Source organism: Carassius auratus, chromosome 3 (assembly GCF_003368295.1).
Source record: "Carassius auratus strain Wakin chromosome 3, ASM336829v1, whole genome shotgun sequence".
NCBI classification, from domain to species: Eukaryota; Metazoa; Chordata; class Actinopteri; order Cypriniformes; family Cyprinidae; genus Carassius; species Carassius auratus.
Genome location: NC_039245.1, coordinates 7,059,840 through 7,082,638, shown reverse-complemented (window position 1 = coordinate 7,082,638; position 22,799 = coordinate 7,059,840). Strand labels below are relative to the sequence as shown.

The window sequence follows — 22,799 nt, the reverse complement described above, 5'->3', positions numbered from 1 at the left end:
CTGTCTCTGGTCTGAACCGTCACCGTCCGGCATGGAAATGTCACTCAAACATCGTTTTAGAAACAACGGCTAAAGGAGATGCTTTCACAGCCTCACCGCACGTTTCCCCTCAAACGATTTTAGGTTAGTGTGCAGTTTTTGTCATTTACATCTGAAGTACAAGATAGTAAAATTCCCTTTTAATTCGATGAATTTGACGGGTTTGTGCGCAGATAACAGCGTAGCTCAGTTAGCCGTTTTTTACGTCGACGACGTAACGTTACACAAAACCACACCAGTGTCTGGAAACTTATATTTCTAATAAAGCGGCTGCTGAGCAACATAATTAATGACTGTAACTCCCCAATATTTAATATGGTTTCGTCTTTTGTGTTTTGAGAATTTAGCTGGGCATCTGTTTGACTGCGGTTATAGTTTGTTTTTCTGCTGAAGTGTGTGTGAGATACGAGGCTGTTTGATCTTTTCTCGGTACAGCAGAGCTGAATGCACGGCTAGCTATAACCACTGATATATATAGATCAGTGGCTATAACACATTAAAAAGACGAGGACATTTGTAATACTTCTGTTCTACACTAAGTTTGGTCTTCAGGCAAAATACTAGAAAACAAATTCCACCGATTTTCAGCGCAGTGCTGCCTGTTAGGAAAGACTGTTAGTGAGCTCAACCATTTGATGAGTAAACGTTAGTTTGCAAGTAATTTTTTTTTTTTCGCGAGTTACTATCAATAAATGTGTGGCCCTGACAACAGAACTGCAATATTATTTTCTCACCGTACACGGCATCACTGTGACAACTGAAAGGGTTTCGATTTCGGTTTGTTGTTGTTGTTGTTGTTACTACTGAATGTGAATAACGGTTCTAATTCTGTTTATAGTATTTTTGTTACGAGATGGTTGTGTTGATTTGTCTGTCCTATTGCTCAGTGAGAGATTGAGAAGTCAGCAGGTGAAATGAAATCTTACACGCTGTTCACTTCTGGTGTATTCACACACACCTGTTACTACATCATTCTGTGATCGTGAACGAGTACATTTTATAAGATATTTTATATATAGATAGACAGATACCTATAGATAGATAAAAATCAATTCAGAGTTTGAACCCCCACCCCACCCCAGCTTACCCCTGAGATTTTAAAATAAATAAATATATATATATATATATATATATATATATATATATATATATATATATATTTTATATATATATATATATATATATATATATATATATATATATATATATATATATATATATTTAATATATATATATATATATATATATATATATATATATATATATTTAATTTTACATTTTGATTTAATTAATTATAAGCTTTTCATTAAACTCATAAACCCTTATCCTTTGGTAAACCTTGACATCATTTAATGCGTGTCATGTTGTTAGTAGGCCTAATAACAGATGAAATATATTTTCTTACTCTTTCTGTCATGATTCTGCCTTCATGTCCCGACTTTTCTCTAGTCTTGAGGCAGGATCATGACAGACCCGTGTTTTGTGTACAAGCACATGGCCTTGTCTTTGGGCCATGTGCTTGTGTTGTCTCATTCCCTTGCCCCGCCCCCCTTGTTATCCTAGTCGTGTCGTGATTGTCCTATCTGTAACACCTGCCGTGTCTTGATTTGTTTCCCTATTTAGATCTCCTAGTGTGCTCTGTCTTTCGTCGGTTCATTGTTCTACTTATGTGTTCCTACATGTCATTTTCCTGAGATACCTTGTCCTAGAAACCCCTCGAAGAAGTCTTTGTCTTGCAGTGAGTGTTTGTTAGTATTTAGTGTTCAGAGTCTTTGTTTACCTTGTTTATTGTGTTTTGTAGATTTCTTTTAGTGTTCACCCTAGCCCTTGTTTTCCCCCTCGTGGGTTTTGTTTTTCCCCTTTTGTATAATAAATCTTGTGTTCAGTACATCCTGTCTGCATCTGAGTTCGTCCCAAACCCATCCTCACAACAGAATGAACCGACCACCAAGGAACTCAGCAGACAGGATGTCCCCCACTCCTCAATCCCAACTGGAGTTCCGCCAACAGTGTTGGATGTCGTCCTCCGCCGAGAAGAAAGGGGTTGCCCTGCCATACTCGCCTGAGAACGAGTGGGTTCTCTACAATTATGCCCGGCTGTGGGAGAAGTTCTCCCAGGAGGCGCCGCAGGGTACCCCCCAGAGGTCCCCACCTACCCAGCTGCCGGCGATCCCGGAGGGTCGTGTCCTGGCCGTGGCAACCCTGGGGGATCAGTTACGTCCCTCCCAAGATCCTGAGGTACCTCCCACTACCTTAAGTCTCCCCAACAAGCGAGGGAGACGGCTTTCATGGGAGTCAGCTTCAGAGTCTTCGGCGTCCGAGGCTGCCCTGCCCGAGACCAAACTCCCCCAACCCGCCTCTGACCCAGCTGTAGCCTCTGCACCGCGCCCGAGGAGGAAGAGGAGGAAGAAGGGGCCTGCCGGTCCTGTGACCCTGTCTCCTCCCGTGCCAGCAGCGGAGAGAGCTGGCGTGCCCGAGCCAGCAGCGGAGAGAGCTGGCGTGCCCGAGCCAGCAGCGGAGAGAGCTGGCGTGCCCGAGCCAGCAGCGGAGAGAGCTGGCGTGCCCGAGCCAGCAGCGGAGAGAGCTGGCGTGCCCGAGCCAGCAGCGGAGGGAGCTGGCGTGCCCGAGCCAGCAGCGGAGAGAGCTGGCGTGCCCGAGCCAGCAGCGGAGAGAGCTGGCGTGCCCGAGCCAGCAGCGGAGAGAGCTGGCGTGCCCGAGCCAGCAGCGGTGAGCGTGCCCGAGCCAGCAGCGGTGAGCGCTTGCGTGCCCGTGCCAGCAGCGGTGAGCGCTGGCGTGCCCGTGCCAGCAGCGGAGAGCGTGCCCGAGCCAGCAGCGGAGAGCGTGCCCGAGCCAGCAGCGGAGAGCGTGCCCGAGCCAGCAGCGGTGACTGTGCCCGAGCCAGCAGCGGTGAGCGCTGGCGTGCCCGGGCCGGCAAGGATGAGAACTGTCACTAAGTCAGCAGTCACGAGGGCGGAGGAGAGAGCCGCGGCCGACTCTGCAGCCAAGGCTTTACTACAATCGGTCTCATCTCGCAAGGAGATGCCCATTGTAATAGCTGTAAAGTCTTTTTCTGATTATTTGTCCCGTCTTGTTCAGATTTTAGAAGTCCCCGTCAGTCCTGTCTCGTCCCCGGACCCTGTCCCCAGAAATCCCGAGTGTCCTGTCGTTGCCTCCCCGTGTCCCGTAGATGTCGTCTCCCCGTGTCCCGTAGATGTCGTCTCCCCGTGTCCCGTAGATGTCGTCCCCCCGTGTCCCGTAGATGTCGTCCCCCCGTGTCCAGTAGATGTTGTCCCCCCGTGTCCAGTAGATGTTGTCCCCCCGTGTCCAGTAGATGTTGTCCCCCCGCGTCCCGTGTCTGCTCCTGTCATGTCCCCTGTCAGTTGTCCCGAGACCCCTCCCCGTCCCTCACCACCCAGACCTGCCCGTACCCCCCGTCGTCAGCCTTCGTCCTGTCCTCCTAAGATTCCTACCCCACCCACCCACCCTGGTCTGTCCCCCATGAACTTTGTGGTCCCGCCCCCTCCCCTTCCCTGTTTGTTTTTTTTGATTTGTCACCCTAACCCCGTCATTGTCTATTCATGTTTGCCTTTGTTATTATTTGTCATGTCTTGTTGGTTTTTGTCTCTGTCCCAGTCAGTCTTGTCCCGCGTTTGATGTTCCCTTGGGGAGCGTCTGGAAGCCGCTCCTTAAGGGAGGGGTTCTGTCATGATTCTGCCTTCATGTCCCGACTTTTCTCTAGTCTTGAGGCAGGATCATGACAGACCCGTGTTTTGTGTACAAGCACATGGCCTTGTCTTTGGGCCATGTGCTTGTGTTGTCTCATTCCCTTGCCCCGCCCCCCTTGTTATCCTAGTCGTGTCGTGATTGTCCTATCTGTAACACCTGCCGTGTCTTGATTTGTTTCCCTATTTAGATCTCCTAGTGTGCTCTGTCTTTCGTCGGTTCATTGTTCTACTTATGTGTTCCTACATGTCATTTTCCTGAGATACCTTGTCCTAGAAACCCCTCGAAGAAGTCTTTGTCTTGCAGTGAGTGTTTGTTAGTATTTAGTGTTCAGAGTCTTTGTTTACCTTGTTTATTGTGTTTTGTAGATTTCTTTTAGTGTTCACCCTAGCCCTTGTTTTCCCCCTCGTGGGTTTTGTTTTTCCCCTTTTGTATAATAAATCTTGTGTTCAGTACATCCTGTCTGCATCTGAGTTCGTCCCAAACCCATCCTCACAACACTTTCAATTTTTATAACAAGATGATCCTATTTAAATCAATGTGACAAACAAGTTTGGTCAAAAGTAATCAAAAAGTAGTCTAATTATATTTCCTAAAATGTGTAATGTAATTACATAACTAAAAATGTATCATGTAATGTTAGTCAGTACTGGATTACAGTCTGTAAGTAATCCGCCCATCTCTCTCTCTCTCTCTCTGTCTATACACACACATGCACGTGACAATATTATTACAATAAGGTTACAATACTACCTACTTCTCACACAGGTACAAAAAATGCAATGTAAATTCATAAAAATTATCATCAAAACATTATTTTGTAATATATATCTTCTTGAGACTTGGCAGAATCAGTCATAATTTTTTTGACCTTCATGTCATTTCAAACCTTTTCTTAAAATGTTTTAAATTTTACTTTATTTTTTTACACAATGAAAGTCGATGGGCTACGTTGTTATTTGGTTGTTCCACTGAAGAAAGATGGTCATACAGGTACAGGTTTGGAACGATATGAGTGAGAGTAAAATGATAAAATAATTTAACATACCTTTAATAATTAATTCATTAATCACTATCCCTCTAATTATTTAATCGATATTTTGGTTTTTAGTATACTAGGTAATATTGAAGAGCAGATGATAAAGTATTTATCACAGACATTTATTATTATTTTTTGTAACTTTAAAAAAAGTTAAATTTTTTAAGTTAATATGTGGATTTGTAATCATATAATTGGACATGCTTTGCTTATGCATACCTTGTCTTTACTATACACACTGTTTACCCTCAAACTTCAGTTTCAACCCTCAGTATTTATTATTGTATGCAATAGTCAATAGTCTTGAATAGTCAAGTGTTTGTACTGGTTCCTGCTAGGGATATGCAGTTAATGTGAATAACTGTATAATGTAGATATAAATTAACTTATATATTAAAAATAACAAACTATCATTTAGTTGACCCTATTTTTTTTCTATCCTTTTGTGAATCCTTGTTGAATTCTAGTGACTGGAACTTGTGTTTATTGAAGAAGTGAAGTGGTTAACTAATGCTAATGCTTGTTCCACAGCGATGAGGCTCAGTCAACACAACCTCAGCATTTGAGCTCCTCATCATACAAGATGAAAACCGTATGGTAATTTCATGTTGTTTTTGTCATCCCTCAGCACTCCCTTCACTGTTCTCCTTGTTAACTGCAACACAACTTAATGTGTTACTATTATAAGAGTAATATGAAGGTGTCAGGGAGGGAAGACAGATTAACTGTGGCACACCTTTGTAAGACATTCAGAGAAATAAGAAAAATGAAAAAGGGGAGAAGATTGTAGACAGTGGGTTGTGAAGCCAAAAGGGGTGTTTCACCTTATCATTTAGTTCTGCCACTCACTAGTCAACACACTGGATCTGTGATCACATGATTCCAGTAATGCTTGATCTCTACGTGGTGACAGGAGGAGGAACATTTCTCATTGCCCAAACTTTCCTAGTAATTATTACATTGTAAGTCATTTATGTTGTTTAACATAAACTAAATATATTTGGAAGCACACAATAGCAAAAAGTGAACCATAGGTATGAGAAATATGGGAGAAGTCTTTCTATGAAGTTAATTAAATTCACTTACTTTAATATCCGATGTTACTGACTTTTGAGTTTGTTGTTAAAAAAACACAACCTTTCTTTTTCTCCATGTGAAATATACTTTGTAAAATAATGTATAAGCCTTTTAATATTGATCAGCTATGAACTCTTAGGTGTATGCTTATTTTCTGTTCTTTTTTTTAAATTGCGAGTTTATTTAAAAAAGGTTTAATAGTCAAATTCCTAGTGAATAACTACCATAGCCATAATCCTGAATTGTTCAGCAATAACTGCACACCAGTGAAACTTTGCATGGGTTATGACCTCTCAGTAACTATAAGATTTTAGTAGTTTTATATTATTCTGTCATTTTTAAATGTAATTTTGTTCAGAATACTATAAGGATGAGTAGTTTCTCCATTTAGATACACATTTTTACTTTCATATTTTTATTTTTTTAAATTTATTTTTTTATTCTCTTTTGCTGCAAAATCAGTCTTCAAGTTTTTCTATAATTAATATTTTCTTTGATATTTTAACTTTTTATTATTAATAAAAAAAATTATTGCAAAACCTTTTTGTCTTAATCCATTTCTCTTTTTCTCTTGTTTTCAGACCAGCTCTGGAGTCGAGGCTGAGATGGAGGAGCAATATTCAGAGTGAGAGATGCTGGGTCAGACAGAAAATTAAGATCTGTAACCTTAGCCAGCAAACATGCTTTAAATGTCTTTTGTTTCTTTATTTTAGAGGTGAAAACCACAAGCTGGTATCGGCCTGTATAAGCTCCCAGTTAGGAGATGGCAGCCCCGCAAAGGAGCAAAGCCATGACCAGAAGCCAATGGAGAGGGAGTCCCCAGAGAGCCCTTCAGCAATAAAAAGATGGGAGTTTGGCCCACTTCTACAGTCATTCAAATCCAAGATGGCTAGCTTAACTGAGCTTGTCATGACCCCTGTTCGGCTTTTTAAGCCCAGTGACTCTCTATCCTTGATCACACTTCCTGATCGCCATGAACAATTGATAGAGTCAAATGCTGAAAAGGCAGAGACTGATAAATGTAGAAATGGATTGTTTCCAAAAAGGCCTTCTTCGGAAAAGGTGCAATGCAGCACTGCTCCAAAACGCAGCAGAGTTGCACAGAGATGGAATTTTTGTACAGCTTCAACAAGTGACAACCTTGAACCAGTATTGGATCATATTCAAATGCACGGCGAGATTTCACCAAATGAAGAAACTCAGATAGACAGTCCTTCAAGCCAGTCACAAGCCATCCTTCAGGATGGGACACGTAATGCCAGTCCTTGTAAAGCACAGAGTCCTCACCTCAGGACTAGACCAAATCTGTCCACAGAAAAACTTTGGAATTCTGTAAGTGCCATTTGTGTGTCCGAGCAATCCAATGTTCAAACGGATCCGCTGATTGTTCTGCATCATCTGTCAGGTGAGAGACAGACCCGACGCACTGACACAGCCTGTGGACATAGTCATGAGTCCTACTTTTCAGAAGAGGAATCAAACCTCTTGAAACCTGAATATAAAAGTAGCACAAACAAAACTTGTGCAAACACGCCCGATGCTGGAGTCTCTTTTAGCGCTTCCTGTGATTTTGATTTGATAGATAAAGACACAAGCACAGTTGGCAGGGAAGAATCTTTTTCACGTATGGCCACAAGGAAAAGCCCTAGAAAGAAACATCTGTCAGGGTCGGCTGGACCCCCTTCCACTGAACTGGCTTCTTTTGTGAAAACAAAAGGATCAAAGACTTTGGAAGTGGGGATGAAGGAATCACAATTAGAAAACAGTACGGAGTGGACACAGCACTTGGCTGAAATATCAGACCCTCCAGAGACCACTACTGTCAGGGAAGTGAAGCCAAAGAGATGCAGAAAAGCTCTTCAGACAAACAAAGACTTGGAGGCCAGGGGGAAATGTGATGTACAGAATGCTAAAGAGAGAAGACATGCGAGGAATAAAAAGGTAAAAAACAATGGCATCACTCTGGAAGTAAACCAGGACGAAGAAATATTTGTTCAGGTTAGGAAAAAGAGGAGAGGGTTTTCTGCAATGCAACCACTCCAAGACTCAAATGTGTCTGTTGGTACTAATAATGCTGCAGATGGTGAGATGAGAAATTCTGTCAAAACCTCAGATCAAATGGGACAGGATAAGATAAGTCGTTTGAGAAAAAATGTCAAATGTAGAATGTTACTGACCTCTAGCAATGAAGATGATGCCACTGAAACTACATCCTCTCAAAATGGCATACATAATGTCCTGATTGACAAGACAATGAATGCTCCATCAGAACGTCAACCTATGCAGTCACAAGAGCCTGAGGTGACCACTGAAACTCGAAAAACAAGACGGCATCTTAAAAGTACAGGTGTTTTGTTGCAGAGGAGGAACATTCATTTGCCCAAGCACAAGTTTGAGGACTGCGTGACTTCAGTGGTTGATCCAGCAGGGCCTGATAAACCTTCGAAAATAACACTACTGCCGAGTGAACTGTCTGTTGTTGCAGCTGAGAAGCAGGAGACATGTATTTCTGGGCTGAAAGCAGAAGAAGAAATACAGGAGATTTTGCCACCTGTTTCAACAGCTCAGGTGGATTCAGAACGAAAACTAAGCAGACCCACAAAGAATTTAATCCGACCAAGAAGAAAAGAAATTTCCGTTGCAAAAAGGATAGGTGCTGTTGGGGGTAACAATGAAGCGGAGAGCATAGAAAAGACAACGGAAGCTGTTCCAGTACTACCGTTTTCAGGTAGCGGTCCCAACCGCCTCCTGCGCAGCTACTCCTGTCCTGAAATCTCGTCCCTAGGATTCAGTGACTGTCATTTCCCCCAGTCCCACACGCATGCCTTAAGCACTACCTCACCCAGCAGAAAGAGCTCACCCACACCACTGCCCATCCACCTTCACTCTCCGTCCAAGCGCACTCGCCGGCACACTGTCTGCAGTGTGGAGATTGAGCGTGAAATTGCCCCTTTGTGTCTCCGTAAGGAGGTGTACCCCTCTTCCCCTTATTCTCCCTCCTCCTCCCTCACAGCCCTTGCCTCGTGTTTTTTGTCCAGTCCTTTAGCGTTCTTGTCTAAAAGCTCAAGCCAAGGGCATAGTTATAGTAGCGCCACCAGCTCTGGCAGTGTTTCAGCTCCCTCCAGTTTTAACACATCATCATCAGCACCGTCCTCTTTCAGTCCCCCCTTTTCTTCCACCCTCCCGTCCTGTCATGCTTTAAACGGCCCCTCCCCTGTCACTCCCAGCCCTGTGACCTCTGTGTCATCAATCTGCAGGTAATTTATCAAATTCCCAGCCTCTGAATCGGAGTATACTTGATTGTTATTACCTGTTGTTGTATAATCTAGCATGTGGATGATCTCAGATATTTTCCCATAAGATGATGTTATAAAGATGCAAGACATCAGTTAATATCCTACTTTTTCTTCCTTCAAATGTGTTTTCACAAAGTTCTGTGGAAGGAGACAGTCGAGTGCTTCAAATGGAGTGTGAGGAGTCAATAGATGAAGAGAGTTCACACTTTGACCTTAAACTCTCTGCTGCCTTCTCAGAGGAGAAAGCATTATCAGACTCTGAAATCAAGGTGCAGGTTTTCTCTTAGATTTGATTTGTGTATCATGATTTGTGTATGTATCATTTTTCTTAATCCTAATTGCATCTTCCCTCTGTGTAAACAGACCGAGATCAAGGATGGCCAGCGTGGAAAGGTGTCCTCAATTCGTATCCGTAAAAAGATTCCAAAGCCTCAGAATAATCTCACACCTATGGGCCTTCCTAAGGTCATCAGGTGTGTATGCACAGAGAAGGTTATAGGCTCGCTCATATCTATCTGTGTCTGTACTTCATCACAGCAAAGATACATTTCTTTCTTTGTGTTTCACAGAATAAAGAAGAAGGATTTCAGCTTGGAAGAGATCTACACAAATAAAAACTTCAGCAAGCCTCCTGATGGGTGAGACATTTTCCAAATGATTTATTTCTGGAGAATTGAGTTACTCACCCATTTATCATCTTAATAGGGGTTATGCGCACCACACTTCTGTATTATGTTAACCGGGTCTCATCACTTCCGGTTCGAGCATTTTGCATATGCTGTGTTAAATTTGAAGCAGTTTTAGTCAAGATGCCTTCAAAGTAGATACCATTTGAATTTGAATTTATTTTTATTTGATCAGGGACAATGCACAGAAAAAACATTAGTCTAAAAAAGAAGAGATGTCATGTGCCAGGTTATAGCAAAAAATGCTAATTTCCACCCGCAGTCCCTGGACAGGTAGATGTTATAGGCCCTACATACAAAAGTTCATAAAACATATACAGAACAATACATAAAATCATTACTTTACTCACATCATAAAAACACACTCCACTTCAGGAATCTATCACTCACTCACTCACTTACTCACTCACTCAGAATTTACATCGTTCATATCACAGTCAATTCAGTGCGTTCAGGTTTGCTTTAATAATAACCACTGTTTGGACAGGCGTGTAAATGTACTATAGTTTGTGCATGAGATAATTTCATTTGGAAGAATATTCCAAAGGTTCGCTGCTTTATAAAAGAATGATTGTTGACCATATGTGGTTCTACGTTTCGGAACACTGCACTCTCCTCTGACTGTCGACCGTGTGGCTCTAGAAATTCTCTCCGAATTTAATGTGACAAATTTTCTCAAGGGGGGAGCAGCAATGTTGTGGATAATTTTAAATAAAGCAGAAATTTGATTATATTTAATGAGGTTTTCAAAACTCAAAATGTTATATTTACTTTGTACTTTACAGTGATGGTACTGGCGAGGCTTTTTATCATGGATTTTTATGGCCCTTTTATATAATGATTCAAGTAATTTTAACGATGTTTTACACGCCTGAGACCAACTAGACATGCAATAGAGAAGATGTGGGACAATCATAGTGTTGAGGTATATATTTGAGGCTTCCGTAGTTAATGAATTTCTAATATGCTTCTAGTTCATCAAATTAAATTTCAATGTATTACTAAGATTTTTTATGTGACTTTTAACCTGTTAAATGTCACCCCGTCCCGTATTCGGGACGCCTACGTTGACTATACTATATTACAATCAAATCTAATCTAATCTTGACAAACTATATATCGTTGGAAAGGTCTAAGACTCCCAAATATATATTTTACCAATATTTTTGGTTAGAAATTATGTAGGAAAAGTAATAGATGAATTTATGACAAGAGTGCACCCTCAGAAATCTACATTACAAAAGGAGCTTTGACCTTTGTTTAAAAAAATACTTCCTCGTTGCCTTTTTCTCTATCACATTTTAGAAATCATCAGAAGTTATATATCACTTGAAAACATAAAATCTCAAAATTCATCCTTCAAAACCCATTTTAAAATCAGACATTGCACTACCATGTAAATGGTACATCAAAATCATGTTACAAAATGTTTTCAGTTTAATTTAAAAAATTTAGGTTTGTATCATGCACATTCAAGTCTATCTTCAAAAACGTGAGTGACAGTTAACAGGTTAAAACCAAGGTTCGAATCGAGTATTAGACCTAAATATTTTGTTTCATTTACATTTTTAATTGTTTGTCCATTTACTTGAATTTCTTGAGTTACTTGTAATTTACGTTTATTTGAAAAAAACATTGAGACCGTTTTATCAACGTTTAAGGTCAGACAAGACGTATGTAACCATTGTGCAACTTTTTGCATCTCTTTTGATAATTTGTCAGCAACCTCCAGCTCATTTTCCCCAGAAGTGAAGATAACAGTATCATCAGCGTACATGATTATATCAACGTCCGAACACACTGTAGGGAGGTCATTTATATAGATGCTAAAAAGCAAGGGTCCCAAAATAGACCCTTGCGGCACTCCCATCGAAGTGGCTCTGAACACAGATTGGATGTTATTCACTTGCACACACTGATGTCGGTCGCTCAAATAAGATCTTATCCAATTTTGGGTGTGCTCAGAGAGACTGTATTGATTTAATTTACTGTAAAGTATCTGGTGATTGACAGTATCAAAAGCTTTACGCAGAACAAGGAAGACTGCTCCCACCACCCTTCCCCGATCCACATATGCCCTGATAGTTTCCAGGAAGTAACAACAGGCAGAGTCTGTTGAGTATTTCCGTCTGAAACCAAATTGCATTGGATTTAAAAGAGCTTGTGATTCAAAGTGGGTAGTAAGTTGCTCTGCCACTGTCTTCTCGAGCACTTTTGATGCAGCTGGGAGGATACTTATTGGACGATAATTGTTCATGTCTTGTTTGTTCAGTATTATTGTTTCTCAATCTATTTACTAATCGTACTGACAGAAGATGGAGGATAAAAATGAAGTTCTTTGCACTCCTTTCAGACTGGTTTCATTTCTTAATTTTATCATCCTTTCTTTATTTGACACTATTTTACCTAACCTTTAGGATTTCTCAGAGACACTGGGGGCAGACAGAATATCCCAATAGCCCAGTTTTAACGCAGCTTTAAAGCTAGCAGTGTGTTCTTGTGCTGTCAAAGTAAAAATGTGGGGTAATGCATAAACTTTCTCAAAGTCCTTTTAGGCAAGTCGTGCCACTCGGCTGCCATCTTGGCAGCTGTTTCAGACTAACAAGACCAGGCTCCTATCTAAATGAATGGGCTTTCACTGGTCACCGGGACATAAAAACTGCATGTATAGAAACAGCAGTAAAATGTGATAAAAATTGCTGAAAATTTTTGATGACTTTTCCCCAAAATTGTAGTTATACTTTTACTATGCATGCGCAAGGGTTCCTCAACTGTGCACATACGTCAGTGGAACCAGACGATAGGCTTAAATGTTTCCCGGCTTGACTGTTAAAAGCAGAGTATTGGCTTTCCAGCGGGACGGGTGGGACATGTGCATCCAACCGCCATCTTCGCCGTTACAGGTTTTCCTTATATAGTTGTATTGAGGATTGAGGAAGTGGCACGTCTCTTATAAATTGTCTCTGGCTTTATCTTCTTCTGTTTAACTATGCTAATTATTTAAGTTTTACTTCATTCTATATATCACAGTTTGATATGCATATCACCAGTGACTTAATATATATTTTTTGAACTTGAGAAGTTTCTGTCCCTTCATTCAATTGAAAAAAAAAACCATATGAATCATACGATTTACTCTTAAGTCTTGTGAAGAGATTTGATCACTCTATATGGTGAACAGATTTTAGGCTTTCAATCTAAACAGTGATCAATGCACATATATGGACCATATTACATATGGTAAACAAGGAAGCTCAAACATTTGTGCAAGACACATGAGAACCAATGACATTCGTTCTTGCATGTAACACTCACAAATTGTGTTTCTGTGTGTGATGATGATGATGTGTGATGTGCTCTATGTATGTGTGTTGTGAATAAATCCTAAAATAAACCTGTTCATCAAACAGTGTTCGCATCTCTTTACAAGACTTGGATTAAACGGCACAATTCATATGGATTCATTTTATGACACCTTTATGATCTATCTTGTTACCTGGACTTTCAGTTGAGGGACAGAAATGTCTCAAGTCTCATTAAAAATATCTTCATCTGTGTATCAAGTCTTATGGGTTTGGAACAATATGAAGGTGAGTAAATGATGACAGAATTTTCATATTTATGTGAACTATCGCATGCAGTTAGGTTTTGAGATTTCAGCGGGGTGTTTTCTTTCTCTTTTGAACTCTGATTAATGAAGTGACTTTTACAAATTGTTTTCAGACGTTTGGAAACCATATTTGAGGTGCCTCTTCACCGGCGTGATGGCTCTCAGGCTGTCCTGGGCCAAAAAAAGGTGAAGCGCTTTGTCGAATTCCCTGAATTGGGTGTTGCCAGGAAGCCCAAGAAACCTCTGGTTGGTGTACTGGCAGGGGGCGGAGCCCAGAGAAACGCTGGGTTCAGTAGAACCAGACGAGGGGTCGGGGTCTCTTCCAGAGCGGAGGATGGCCTCACCCTGCAGCAGATGGAGTCCCTCCTTTGCTCCAAGCTTCAGGAGTTGGACACCTGGATGGCGCTGCAGCAGGTTTTGGGATGAGGCAGAGCTCTTAATTGTTCTGTCCCCAACAATGGCCTTTGTGTGTATTATGTTAAAATGTACTGTAAATTTGTCAAAGCAGCAATAAATAGACTTGCAGAAGCTGTAAAATGTTTTTGATTACTTATGTTATGTATATCTGATGTGACCAGAAACAACTCCGTTTTGTATTTTTATAAGCATTCAAAGAAAGTACTTGTTTACAATAATCAGTGGCATACGTTTAAGATATCTCTAATTCCTCACAAAGTAAGAGTCACCAGGTCACTATTAAACATTCCTCTCTCAGTATATTCCTCTTTTAAAACACTTCTTTGGTTTAAATGAATGCCTTATTAATACACTCCCAGGATGGCCTGTGTGTTTCATTATAAGGGAGACTGCACAAAGGTGTTTGAAGTGACAGCACTGAATACAGGAGTTACCAGAGAGATGAAAGTTTGCATTGTTCAGTTTGAAATTATGCTTTATACTTGGGTTCTCATCTAGAAGATTAATGCATTCTGTGCTTTTACTCAAGCACTCCAAATCTAGTCCCTTCACTTAATTTAGGCTTTTGTTCATCTTTGATGTAGTGATTTATAATACTGTTTGTGATGTTTGAACATGTTGAATGATGAGTGTATATACGTGTTTGATAGATGTCTGCATTCTGTATTTATAATAGAATCGGATTGAAATATTTTGTATTTTAGTGTTTTGTCGAGTTGTAAGAAGTTCACAATGAGCAGCTGCGTTTTGACTGACACATTTTATTACAAAGCCTGAAATACATGCGTGTACAAAACATCAGAAGCACAAAGTATTGAAACAGTACGACTTATTCACAAAAACAGAATGTTAATAATGTAACCACATCCATATCTCAGCATTTGAATGTTATGCTCTCTGTGAGTGTCTCAGTGTTTCATTTCCAATTGGCAGTAAGAGCATAAATAAAATCAGCTTGCTGAAGTGTAGAAGTAGCTTCTGTCTGGACAGTGCTGATGGTTTTATGCATGGCTCCATCTCATGCATGTAACAAATTCCTGAAAGTTGCTGTACCATTTATAACTACCTGCATTGGCTTAATTGACTTAATCCAATTATATTCTAGGTAGGAAGCTGTGAACCTTTGATCCAGCACCTCTCAAAACACACAGTGAATGTAAATAATGACCATTATTGAATAACTTATTGCCATCAGTTTACATTTTTGGATGGTCTAGATTTCCAATGTGAGCGATGAAAGAGTCTTTTTCTGCTCTCTCAGAGTTCATTACATACTTAACTGTAGAAAAGCTTCTTCAGTGTCAATCTATGAAGGTTAAAACATAGGACAGAAATCCCAGCAGCAATGGAAAGATGAGAATTAAAATTACCCAGACTACAATGGAGCCAATACCCCATTTACACGCCTTTTTTGAGTATTTCTTAACCATCTCTCGTGTTTCTGGACTATCTTCATTTTGAAGTTTTTTTCTTGTCTCTCGGGCCTGGGGAAAAAATGAAAAAAGGTGTCAGATTTCAACTTTTTAGATTCTTAGATTATGTTATTATGTTAGTGCATGTTCTTAAGTTTCATGGTACGCTTTTGTTTCATTGCGTCTCGTCTTTGCCAACAGTATCTATTTTACTGGCAACAGATCTTAGCTGAGAGTCTTTGACGTTATGTAGGATAAGTATATAAGATAAGAACAAACAAAACTGTTAATAATTAAATAAGCTTCTCAGGAAGTGTTTATTTTCATTTCACACCTTGAGTTCGTCTGCAATCAGAACTTTGATTGCATGGGTGGGTTACTAAATTAAAACAATTCTTATTTAAGTACAATACTGTAATATTAATCGTAGTTACCTTGACTGAGTACATAAAGGACATAATTCCAAGACAGGAGAGGCCACATATGATGCTGCAAATGGCTAATTTGCGATGGTCTTTGTCCGTACAGATGTCCCGACAGAGGACACTGCACACATTAGCCCTCGGCTCAGGCTGTTCAAGTAAAGCATCCTCAACTCTCACTTCTTGTAGTTCGTTCTCACACATTTCTGTTCAAAGTAACAGATATCAGTGTAAATATAGGGGAGTCAGCATGGACGTAACGGCACATCACTGTATTTTGATGAATTTGCAGTGTACTTTATACTACAATGGATACAGTAGAGTTCAAGTTCTGTCTGAATCAAGTTTTAAATATCTACCAGTGAATTTGTGAGCCACGCATTTGGCAGCTGGTTTAACTGGTTCCTTAAAGTGATAAAAAAAAAAAAAAAATCATAATAAATGTAATAAAAGATTTATATATATATATTTTATATATATATATATATATATATATATACCAAAAGTGCAAGAATAAATGTATATTAGAACAATATAAAAGGGGTTTTCCAACACCCTCTTAAAGCCTTTAAGGTGAAGTTAGTATCTATTATCTCTTATTGTGCAGGGGCTTGAAAAACAGGTATGAACAGAGACAGTTATACTGACAGTAGCTGGCATCAGTGATTACAGATCTCACTTGATAGTTCTGGTTAAACTATCATTATAAATCGAAATCTCAGCAACGTAAAGACTGCCTCCAGAAAGAAGGCAATCTTTCTAAAGGAAGCAGCGAATCAAAAACATGCCAGTTGAAACTAAAGATCTCAGTACTTACAGACTTGCCCAGACTTGATCTTGAGGGAAGAAGGTTCCAAAATTCCTCAGTTTCACCAGAAATCCTAAATACGTCTGATGTTTTGTCTTGGGGAAAAATAAAAAAATGGCTAGTGTACTGTACTCTGCTAATAACTCTTTCAGATATGTAGTGACATAAGTTCTAGTGTCCTTCCACAAAGATGTCACATGTCGTTGTCACTACTTGACTCGTGAAAACTTCCTATCCAAACTTCTTCTCACTGTCAGTTATCTGTTAAATATGAAGTACAGCTTCATCAGCTCCAGTTTCGACCTTTGAGGAGGCAGACAGAGTGAGAAAGAACTGCTTTACAACACTGACAGAATGAAACACCACACCTCCAACACTTTCTTTTACGTTGCCTCCCACTTTTTTCTTATCCATTCACATTCTTTAGGTCTTACGTTTATCTGTATTTACCACACCTTGTTGCCCCGTGAATCATGAATAGCTTTTGCAGACTTTGTAACACAGAAGCTTTGACTTCATGACACTATTATATTACTCATTTTCTCCGTCACAGTTTCTGTCTTGCTTTATTTATGCAATCACAATCTCATAAGAATCTAGTTTGTGAGAAGTAAGCCGAGGTCCCTTCAGGGCTTGTGTCTGTAAACAGAGATTGCATCTGTTAGATCTCTTAATTGTATATAAGTGTTGGACAGCTGCGTTATTTACAGACTGCCGTGTTTCATGAATATCATTTGACAGATTAAGGACTGTTTCTGATTTTCTTTCTTTTGAAAAAACATTAAGCCTGGTGATTATTTTAAATGGAGAAAAAAACAATTTCATTAGTTAGATTTCAGAGGTTTAGATTCAGCTGCCATGTTCAAGGCCATGTGCAGGTATCACTTGATACATCAACTAATTTACATCCCACGTGTCTAAATATGGAGAATATGTTTTTTATTCTCTCTCTAGAATGAAAAAGATTTATTTACATCACATTACATCATATTTACTGATTCCAAGTTTCCAAGTTTTATTCACTTGATGAGAATAAAAAAAACATGCTAGTGGAACATGATCATTTTTTTAAGAGCTGGGCATACATACTAATACTAATATATATATATATTAAATGTCCATGGAATTTTAAGATTTGATTCATTTTATATGACTTGTTCAATTCTAAAAAAATAGCTTTTTTATAATTGGACTATTTCACATCTACATTATGTAATAAAATAATATTTTTGTTGTTGTTTTAGCTTATTTTAATTCTTTATTTAAATTATTTTAAGTCATCTTGAGAAGTTTACTGGGGCCCTCTGGTTCAAGCTAGCTAATAAAGAACTAAGAAAAGCAGCTGTAATACATAGTACAATTGAGTTTGTGCTGTGGCAATCTTTTGACATACCTCATAGCACTTCACCTTCTGCTAGAATGATTGCCACTTATCCAAAGAATCACACACACACACACACACACACACACGCTTTTTTTTTTGTGAAAAGTGGGGACATCCCACAGGCGTAATGGTTGTTATACTGTACAAACTGTATATTCTATCGCCCTTCACCAACCCTAAACCTAAACCTAACCCTCACAAGAAACTTTGTGCATTTTTACTTTCTCAAAAAAACTCATTCTGTATGATTTATAAGCGTTTTGAAAAATGGGGACATGGGTTATGTCCTCATAAGTCACCCTCTCCTTGTAATACCTGTGTCTTACCCATGTCATTATACAGAGTTGTGTCCTGATATGACACAAAAACAAGAGCACACACACACACACACACATACACACAGGCTTGTGAAGGTCAACTATTCTGGGATATTAACAGCCAGACAGACTCTGAGGTCAGGAGAGGCCAGACATCTTAAGAAACAAACACTGATCAATTCTCTCCAACTTGTTTTCCTTGTTAATTTAATTAAAATAAAGAAAGAAGAAAAATAACAGCTGCATGAATTTATAAAGAACAACATATTCATTTACAAACAAAATGAAAATGTAATATTTACAAAAATATTTAAATAAATTGTTGTGTATGATATAACCAGGTAAATGAGGAAATGTAGATTACTACAGGCTTTATAGACAGTCATACACAGAGAATCTGTGTATTTAATTGAATAACAACTAAGAAAAACAGTAATATAACACATAGGCTATATAGAGAGGATCACAGTGTTTTTAACTATTCTAAATTACATTCATTATAGCATCAAAAAAGAAGGAGAAAAAACTACAGGGGATAACTTACAAGTAATTTCCATAAGAAAAGGATTCACCAATCCTATATATCCTGTTTGCTTTTCTTTTTATTGAATCACTCAAATTAAACATTTTACAGTAGCCAGGGGGTGAACACAAAGATAAAGTAATACAAAATTACAATGGGAAAAAAAATACATAAAAATATGGAAATGTTTACAAACACAATACACTTAATAGCTTTCTTGTTTATCATATTGTAAATAGATTTTAGCTATTGCTTAATTCTGATTTCAGATAGGGGGAGTTATTTGGGTTCGGGCTATGCTCCGGACCCCTTCCCCAGGACAGACCGCCAAAATATGCCTACTATTCTTGTGAACTTTATTTGTGATTAAATATTTATGAGGTAATTTCCAGATTTTATACTATATCAAACCATCAACACATCTGTTCCAGAAAGTTACAACAGGAGGTCTAGAGACGACATCTCTTTGAAAAAGGGGCCGAACCTGTTGATTATTGTGTTTAATTTAGTGGAAATTGCAGCCCCTCATTTCCCTCCTTTTTTCACTCTTAATTGTCTGCATTGCTGTAATATTTAAGGTAAAATCTCACCAGCATCTTCCTCTAAATCTGAAATCAGCTTGACAGTAAATATCTATGCATATTCCTCTATTTCTGTCATCCCAGTCCATTGTAGGAGTTGCCGGTGGAGCAACAAGAGCTGTCTTAACTGTCCATCAAGCTCGCAGAATCTACATGGCTGATATCTCCACCAAAGATGGGAGCCAGGTTTTTACACTTACTCTCATATGCTCCTCATGTGTCCGTGGTTTCATGTATCAGTGTATAATTTCTCTGATTTTTTTTTTTTTTTCCTGACAAGGAAACCCTGGAGAACCTGGCAGGACTGCTGGTCAACCTTGCACTCATCCCGCTTGTAACAGATAATAAATAAAAAAAACATGCTAGTGGAACATGATCATTTTTTTAAGAGCTGGGCATACATACTAATACTAATATATATATATTTCACATCTACATTATGTAATAAAATAATATTTTTGTTGTTGTTTTAGCTTATTTTAATTCTTTATTTAAATTATTTTAAGTCATCTTGAGAAGTTTACTGGGGCCCTCTGGTTCAAGCTAGCTAATAAAGAACTAAGAAAAGCAGCTGTAATACATAGTACAATTGAGTTTGTGCTGTGGCAATCTTTTGACATACCTCATAGCACTTCACCTTCTGCTAGAATGATTGCCACTTATCCAAAGAATCACACACACACACACACACACACACTTTTAGCTATTGCTTAATTCTGATTTCAGATAGGGGGAGTTATTTGGGTTCGGGCTATGCTCCGGACCCCTTCCCCAGGACAGACCGCCAAAATATGCCTACTATTCTTGTGAACTTTATTTGTGATTAAATATTTATGAGGTAATTTCCAGATTTTATACCATATCAAACCATCAACACATCTGTTCCAGAAAGTTACAACAGGAGGTCTAGAGACGACATCTCTTTGAAAAAGGGGCCGAACCTGTTGATTATTGTGTTTAATTTAGTGGAAATTGCAGCCCCTCATTTCCCTCCTTTTTTCACTCTTAATTGTCTGCATTGCTGTAATATTTAAGGTAAAATCTCACCAGCATCTTCCTCTAAATCTGAAATCAGCTTGACAGTAAATATCTATGCATATTCCTCTATTTCTGTCATCCCAGTCCATTGTAGGAGTTGCCGGTGGAGCAACAAGAGCTGTCTTAACTGTCCATCAAGCTCGCAGAATCTACATGGCTGATATCTCCACCAAAGATGGGAGCCAGGTTTTTACACTTACTCTCATATGCTCCTCATGTGTCCGTGGTTTCATGTATCAGTGTATAATTTCTCTGATTTTTTTTTTTTTTTCCTGACAAGGAAACCCTGGAGAACCTGGCAGGACTGCTGGTCAACCTTGCACTCATCCCGCTTGTAACAGATAATAAATAAAAAAAACATGCTAGTGGAACATGATCATTTTTTTAAGAGCTGGGCATACATACTAATACTAATATATATATATTTCACATCTACATTATGTAATAAAATAATATTTTTGTTGTTGTTTTAGCTTATTTTAATTCTTTATTTAAATTATTTTAAGTCATCTTGAGAAGTTTACTGGGGCCCTCTGGTTCAAGCTAGCTAATAAAGAACTAAGAAAAGCAGCTGTAATACATAGTACAATTGAGTTTGTGCTGTGGCAATCTTTTGACATACCTCATAGCACTTCACCTTCTGCTAGAATGATTGCCACTTATCCAAAGAATCACACACACACACACACACACACACTTTTAGCTATTGCTTAATTCTGATTTCAGATAGGGGGAGTTATTTGGGTTCGGGCTATGCTCCGGACCCCTTCCCCAGGACAGACCGCCAAAATATGCCTACTATTCTTGTGAACTTTATTTGTGATTAAATATTTATGAGGTAATTTCCAGATTTTATACCATATCAAACCATCAACACATCTGTTTCAGAAAGTTACAACAGGAGGTCTAGAGACGACATCTCTTTGAAAAAGGGGCCGAACCTGTCGATTATTGTGTTTAATTTAGTGGAAATTGCAGCCCCTCATTTCCCTCCTTTTTTCACTCTTAATTGTCTGCATTGCTGTAATATTTAAGGTAAAATCTCACCAGCATCTTCCTCTAAATCTGAAATCAGCTTGACAGTAAATATCTATGCATATTCCTCTATTTCTGTCATCCCAGTCCATTGTAGGAGTTGCCGGTGGAGCAACAAGAGCTGTCTTAACTGTCCATCAAGCTCGCAGAATCTACATGGCTGATATCTCCACCAAAGATGGAAGCCAGGTTTTTACACTTACTCTCATATGCTTCATAATAGTTTTTTCTTGAACTTCCCAGCTAAATTCCTTAAGTGTGGGAAGTTGATGTCAAAATGTGTCCGTGGTTTCATGTATCAGTGTATCATTTCTCATCATTTCTCCTGGAGAACCTGGCAGGACTGCGGGTCAGCCTTGCACTCATCCCACTTGTAACAGATAACCCATCCTCTTTGCAGCACTTAGAAAGAAGGACCGTTCCCATAAAGTTGGGTGTGAAGCTTGGAGACATTGTTCAAGAGTGTGTTTATCTGCTCTTATTTTCATTCATTAAATCAAAACGTGTTGTTGTGAAAACAGTATTGAATATTAAAATGATTTATTTTGACTTAAAAGCTATCTGCAGCTGGCATTGAACAACAGCAAACCGTATCTCATTGGAATCAAAAATGGTACGAAAAACTCCCCAATCCTGCTATATAAACAGACGTTAGACATAATAACATGATCTGAAAAGATATTGGGGAATTTATGCCTAGCTATTACCCCGACAGAACAGCACTGACACATTTATGAGCTGCATTGTTTACCAGGTACAGTCTGTTTTTCTGGGAAGCGATGCTTCAGTGCATGATGAAATCATGGCAGCATGTCAGGCCTTGTGTCTTCGTGCTGTGCTGCAGGATGTGTCCTCTCTGAGTGAAGCACTCAAGCAGCTCTCATACACTAAGGGTAAGCACTTGTTCAATTATGGTAAAAGAAAGACCTTGATTTCATATTTATCTTTAGATGTGTTGTACTGGTTACGCTTGCTTATCAGGGGATGGTAGCCTCTGTCAGGTTAGACACCATGTTAATATTAACAAAGATGAAAGCAAGGCTGTCTTTAAGGGTAGAAGTTTGGTCAGCTGAATTGTCAGTATGTTTTTAAACAACAGCACAAACCATCAAATGCACTGTTCTTCTGTCCCTCACAGCCTTGTTTTCACTTCTGTCAAAAATGAACTATGGCGCCACCCTTGGGTCTCTGACACGGTTTTATTTTCCAAACCCATGGGAGTTAGTTTCACAGAGTCATAAGACATTTTTCAGACATTCCTAAAAGTTATAGGTATATTATACAATTAAATTTTTCATTGAAAGACAAAAAAATATTTTTTTGTAACTTTTTTTTGTCAGAACTGGATCAAGCAAAGTGGCAAACAGACTGGACACTACTGGACTGGAATGA

General features: G+C 39.1%; 1 protein-coding gene, 1 long non-coding RNA gene and 1 pseudogene across 3 annotated transcripts; 2 read left to right on the top strand and 1 right to left on the bottom strand.

The window, feature by feature from the left end:
- On the top strand, window positions 1–14,861 carry LOC113045466 (uncharacterized). Of its 2 annotated transcripts, XM_026205863.1 has the most exons (8): window positions 1–123; window positions 5,333–5,398; window positions 6,460–6,503; window positions 6,592–9,135; window positions 9,311–9,443; window positions 9,538–9,647; window positions 9,744–9,812; window positions 13,584–14,861. In XM_026205863.1, the coding sequence occupies exons 2-8, from the start codon at window positions 5,396–5,398 to the stop codon at window positions 13,894–13,896; spliced, it is 3,216 nt and encodes a 1,071-aa protein (XP_026061648.1). In that variant the 5' UTR covers window positions 1–123; window positions 5,333–5,395; the 3' UTR covers window positions 13,897–14,861. The 2 variants fall into 2 exon arrangements, with proteins under 2 accessions (XP_026061648.1, XP_026061655.1); XM_026205870.1 differs by lacking the exon at window positions 5,333–5,398.
- Window positions 14,629–16,907, bottom strand: LOC113045482 (uncharacterized). Its single transcript, XR_003275991.1, has 3 exons — window positions 16,539–16,907; window positions 15,734–15,927; window positions 14,629–15,371 (listed from the first exon to the last, which is right to left on the bottom strand). It is a non-coding gene; the product is annotated as an uncharacterized LOC113045482 (long non-coding RNA).
- Window positions 16,908–17,002: 95 nt separating this feature from the next.
- On the top strand, window positions 17,003–22,628 carry LOC113053911 (uncharacterized; annotated as a pseudogene).
- The last annotated feature ends 171 nt before the right edge of the window (window positions 22,629–22,799 follow it).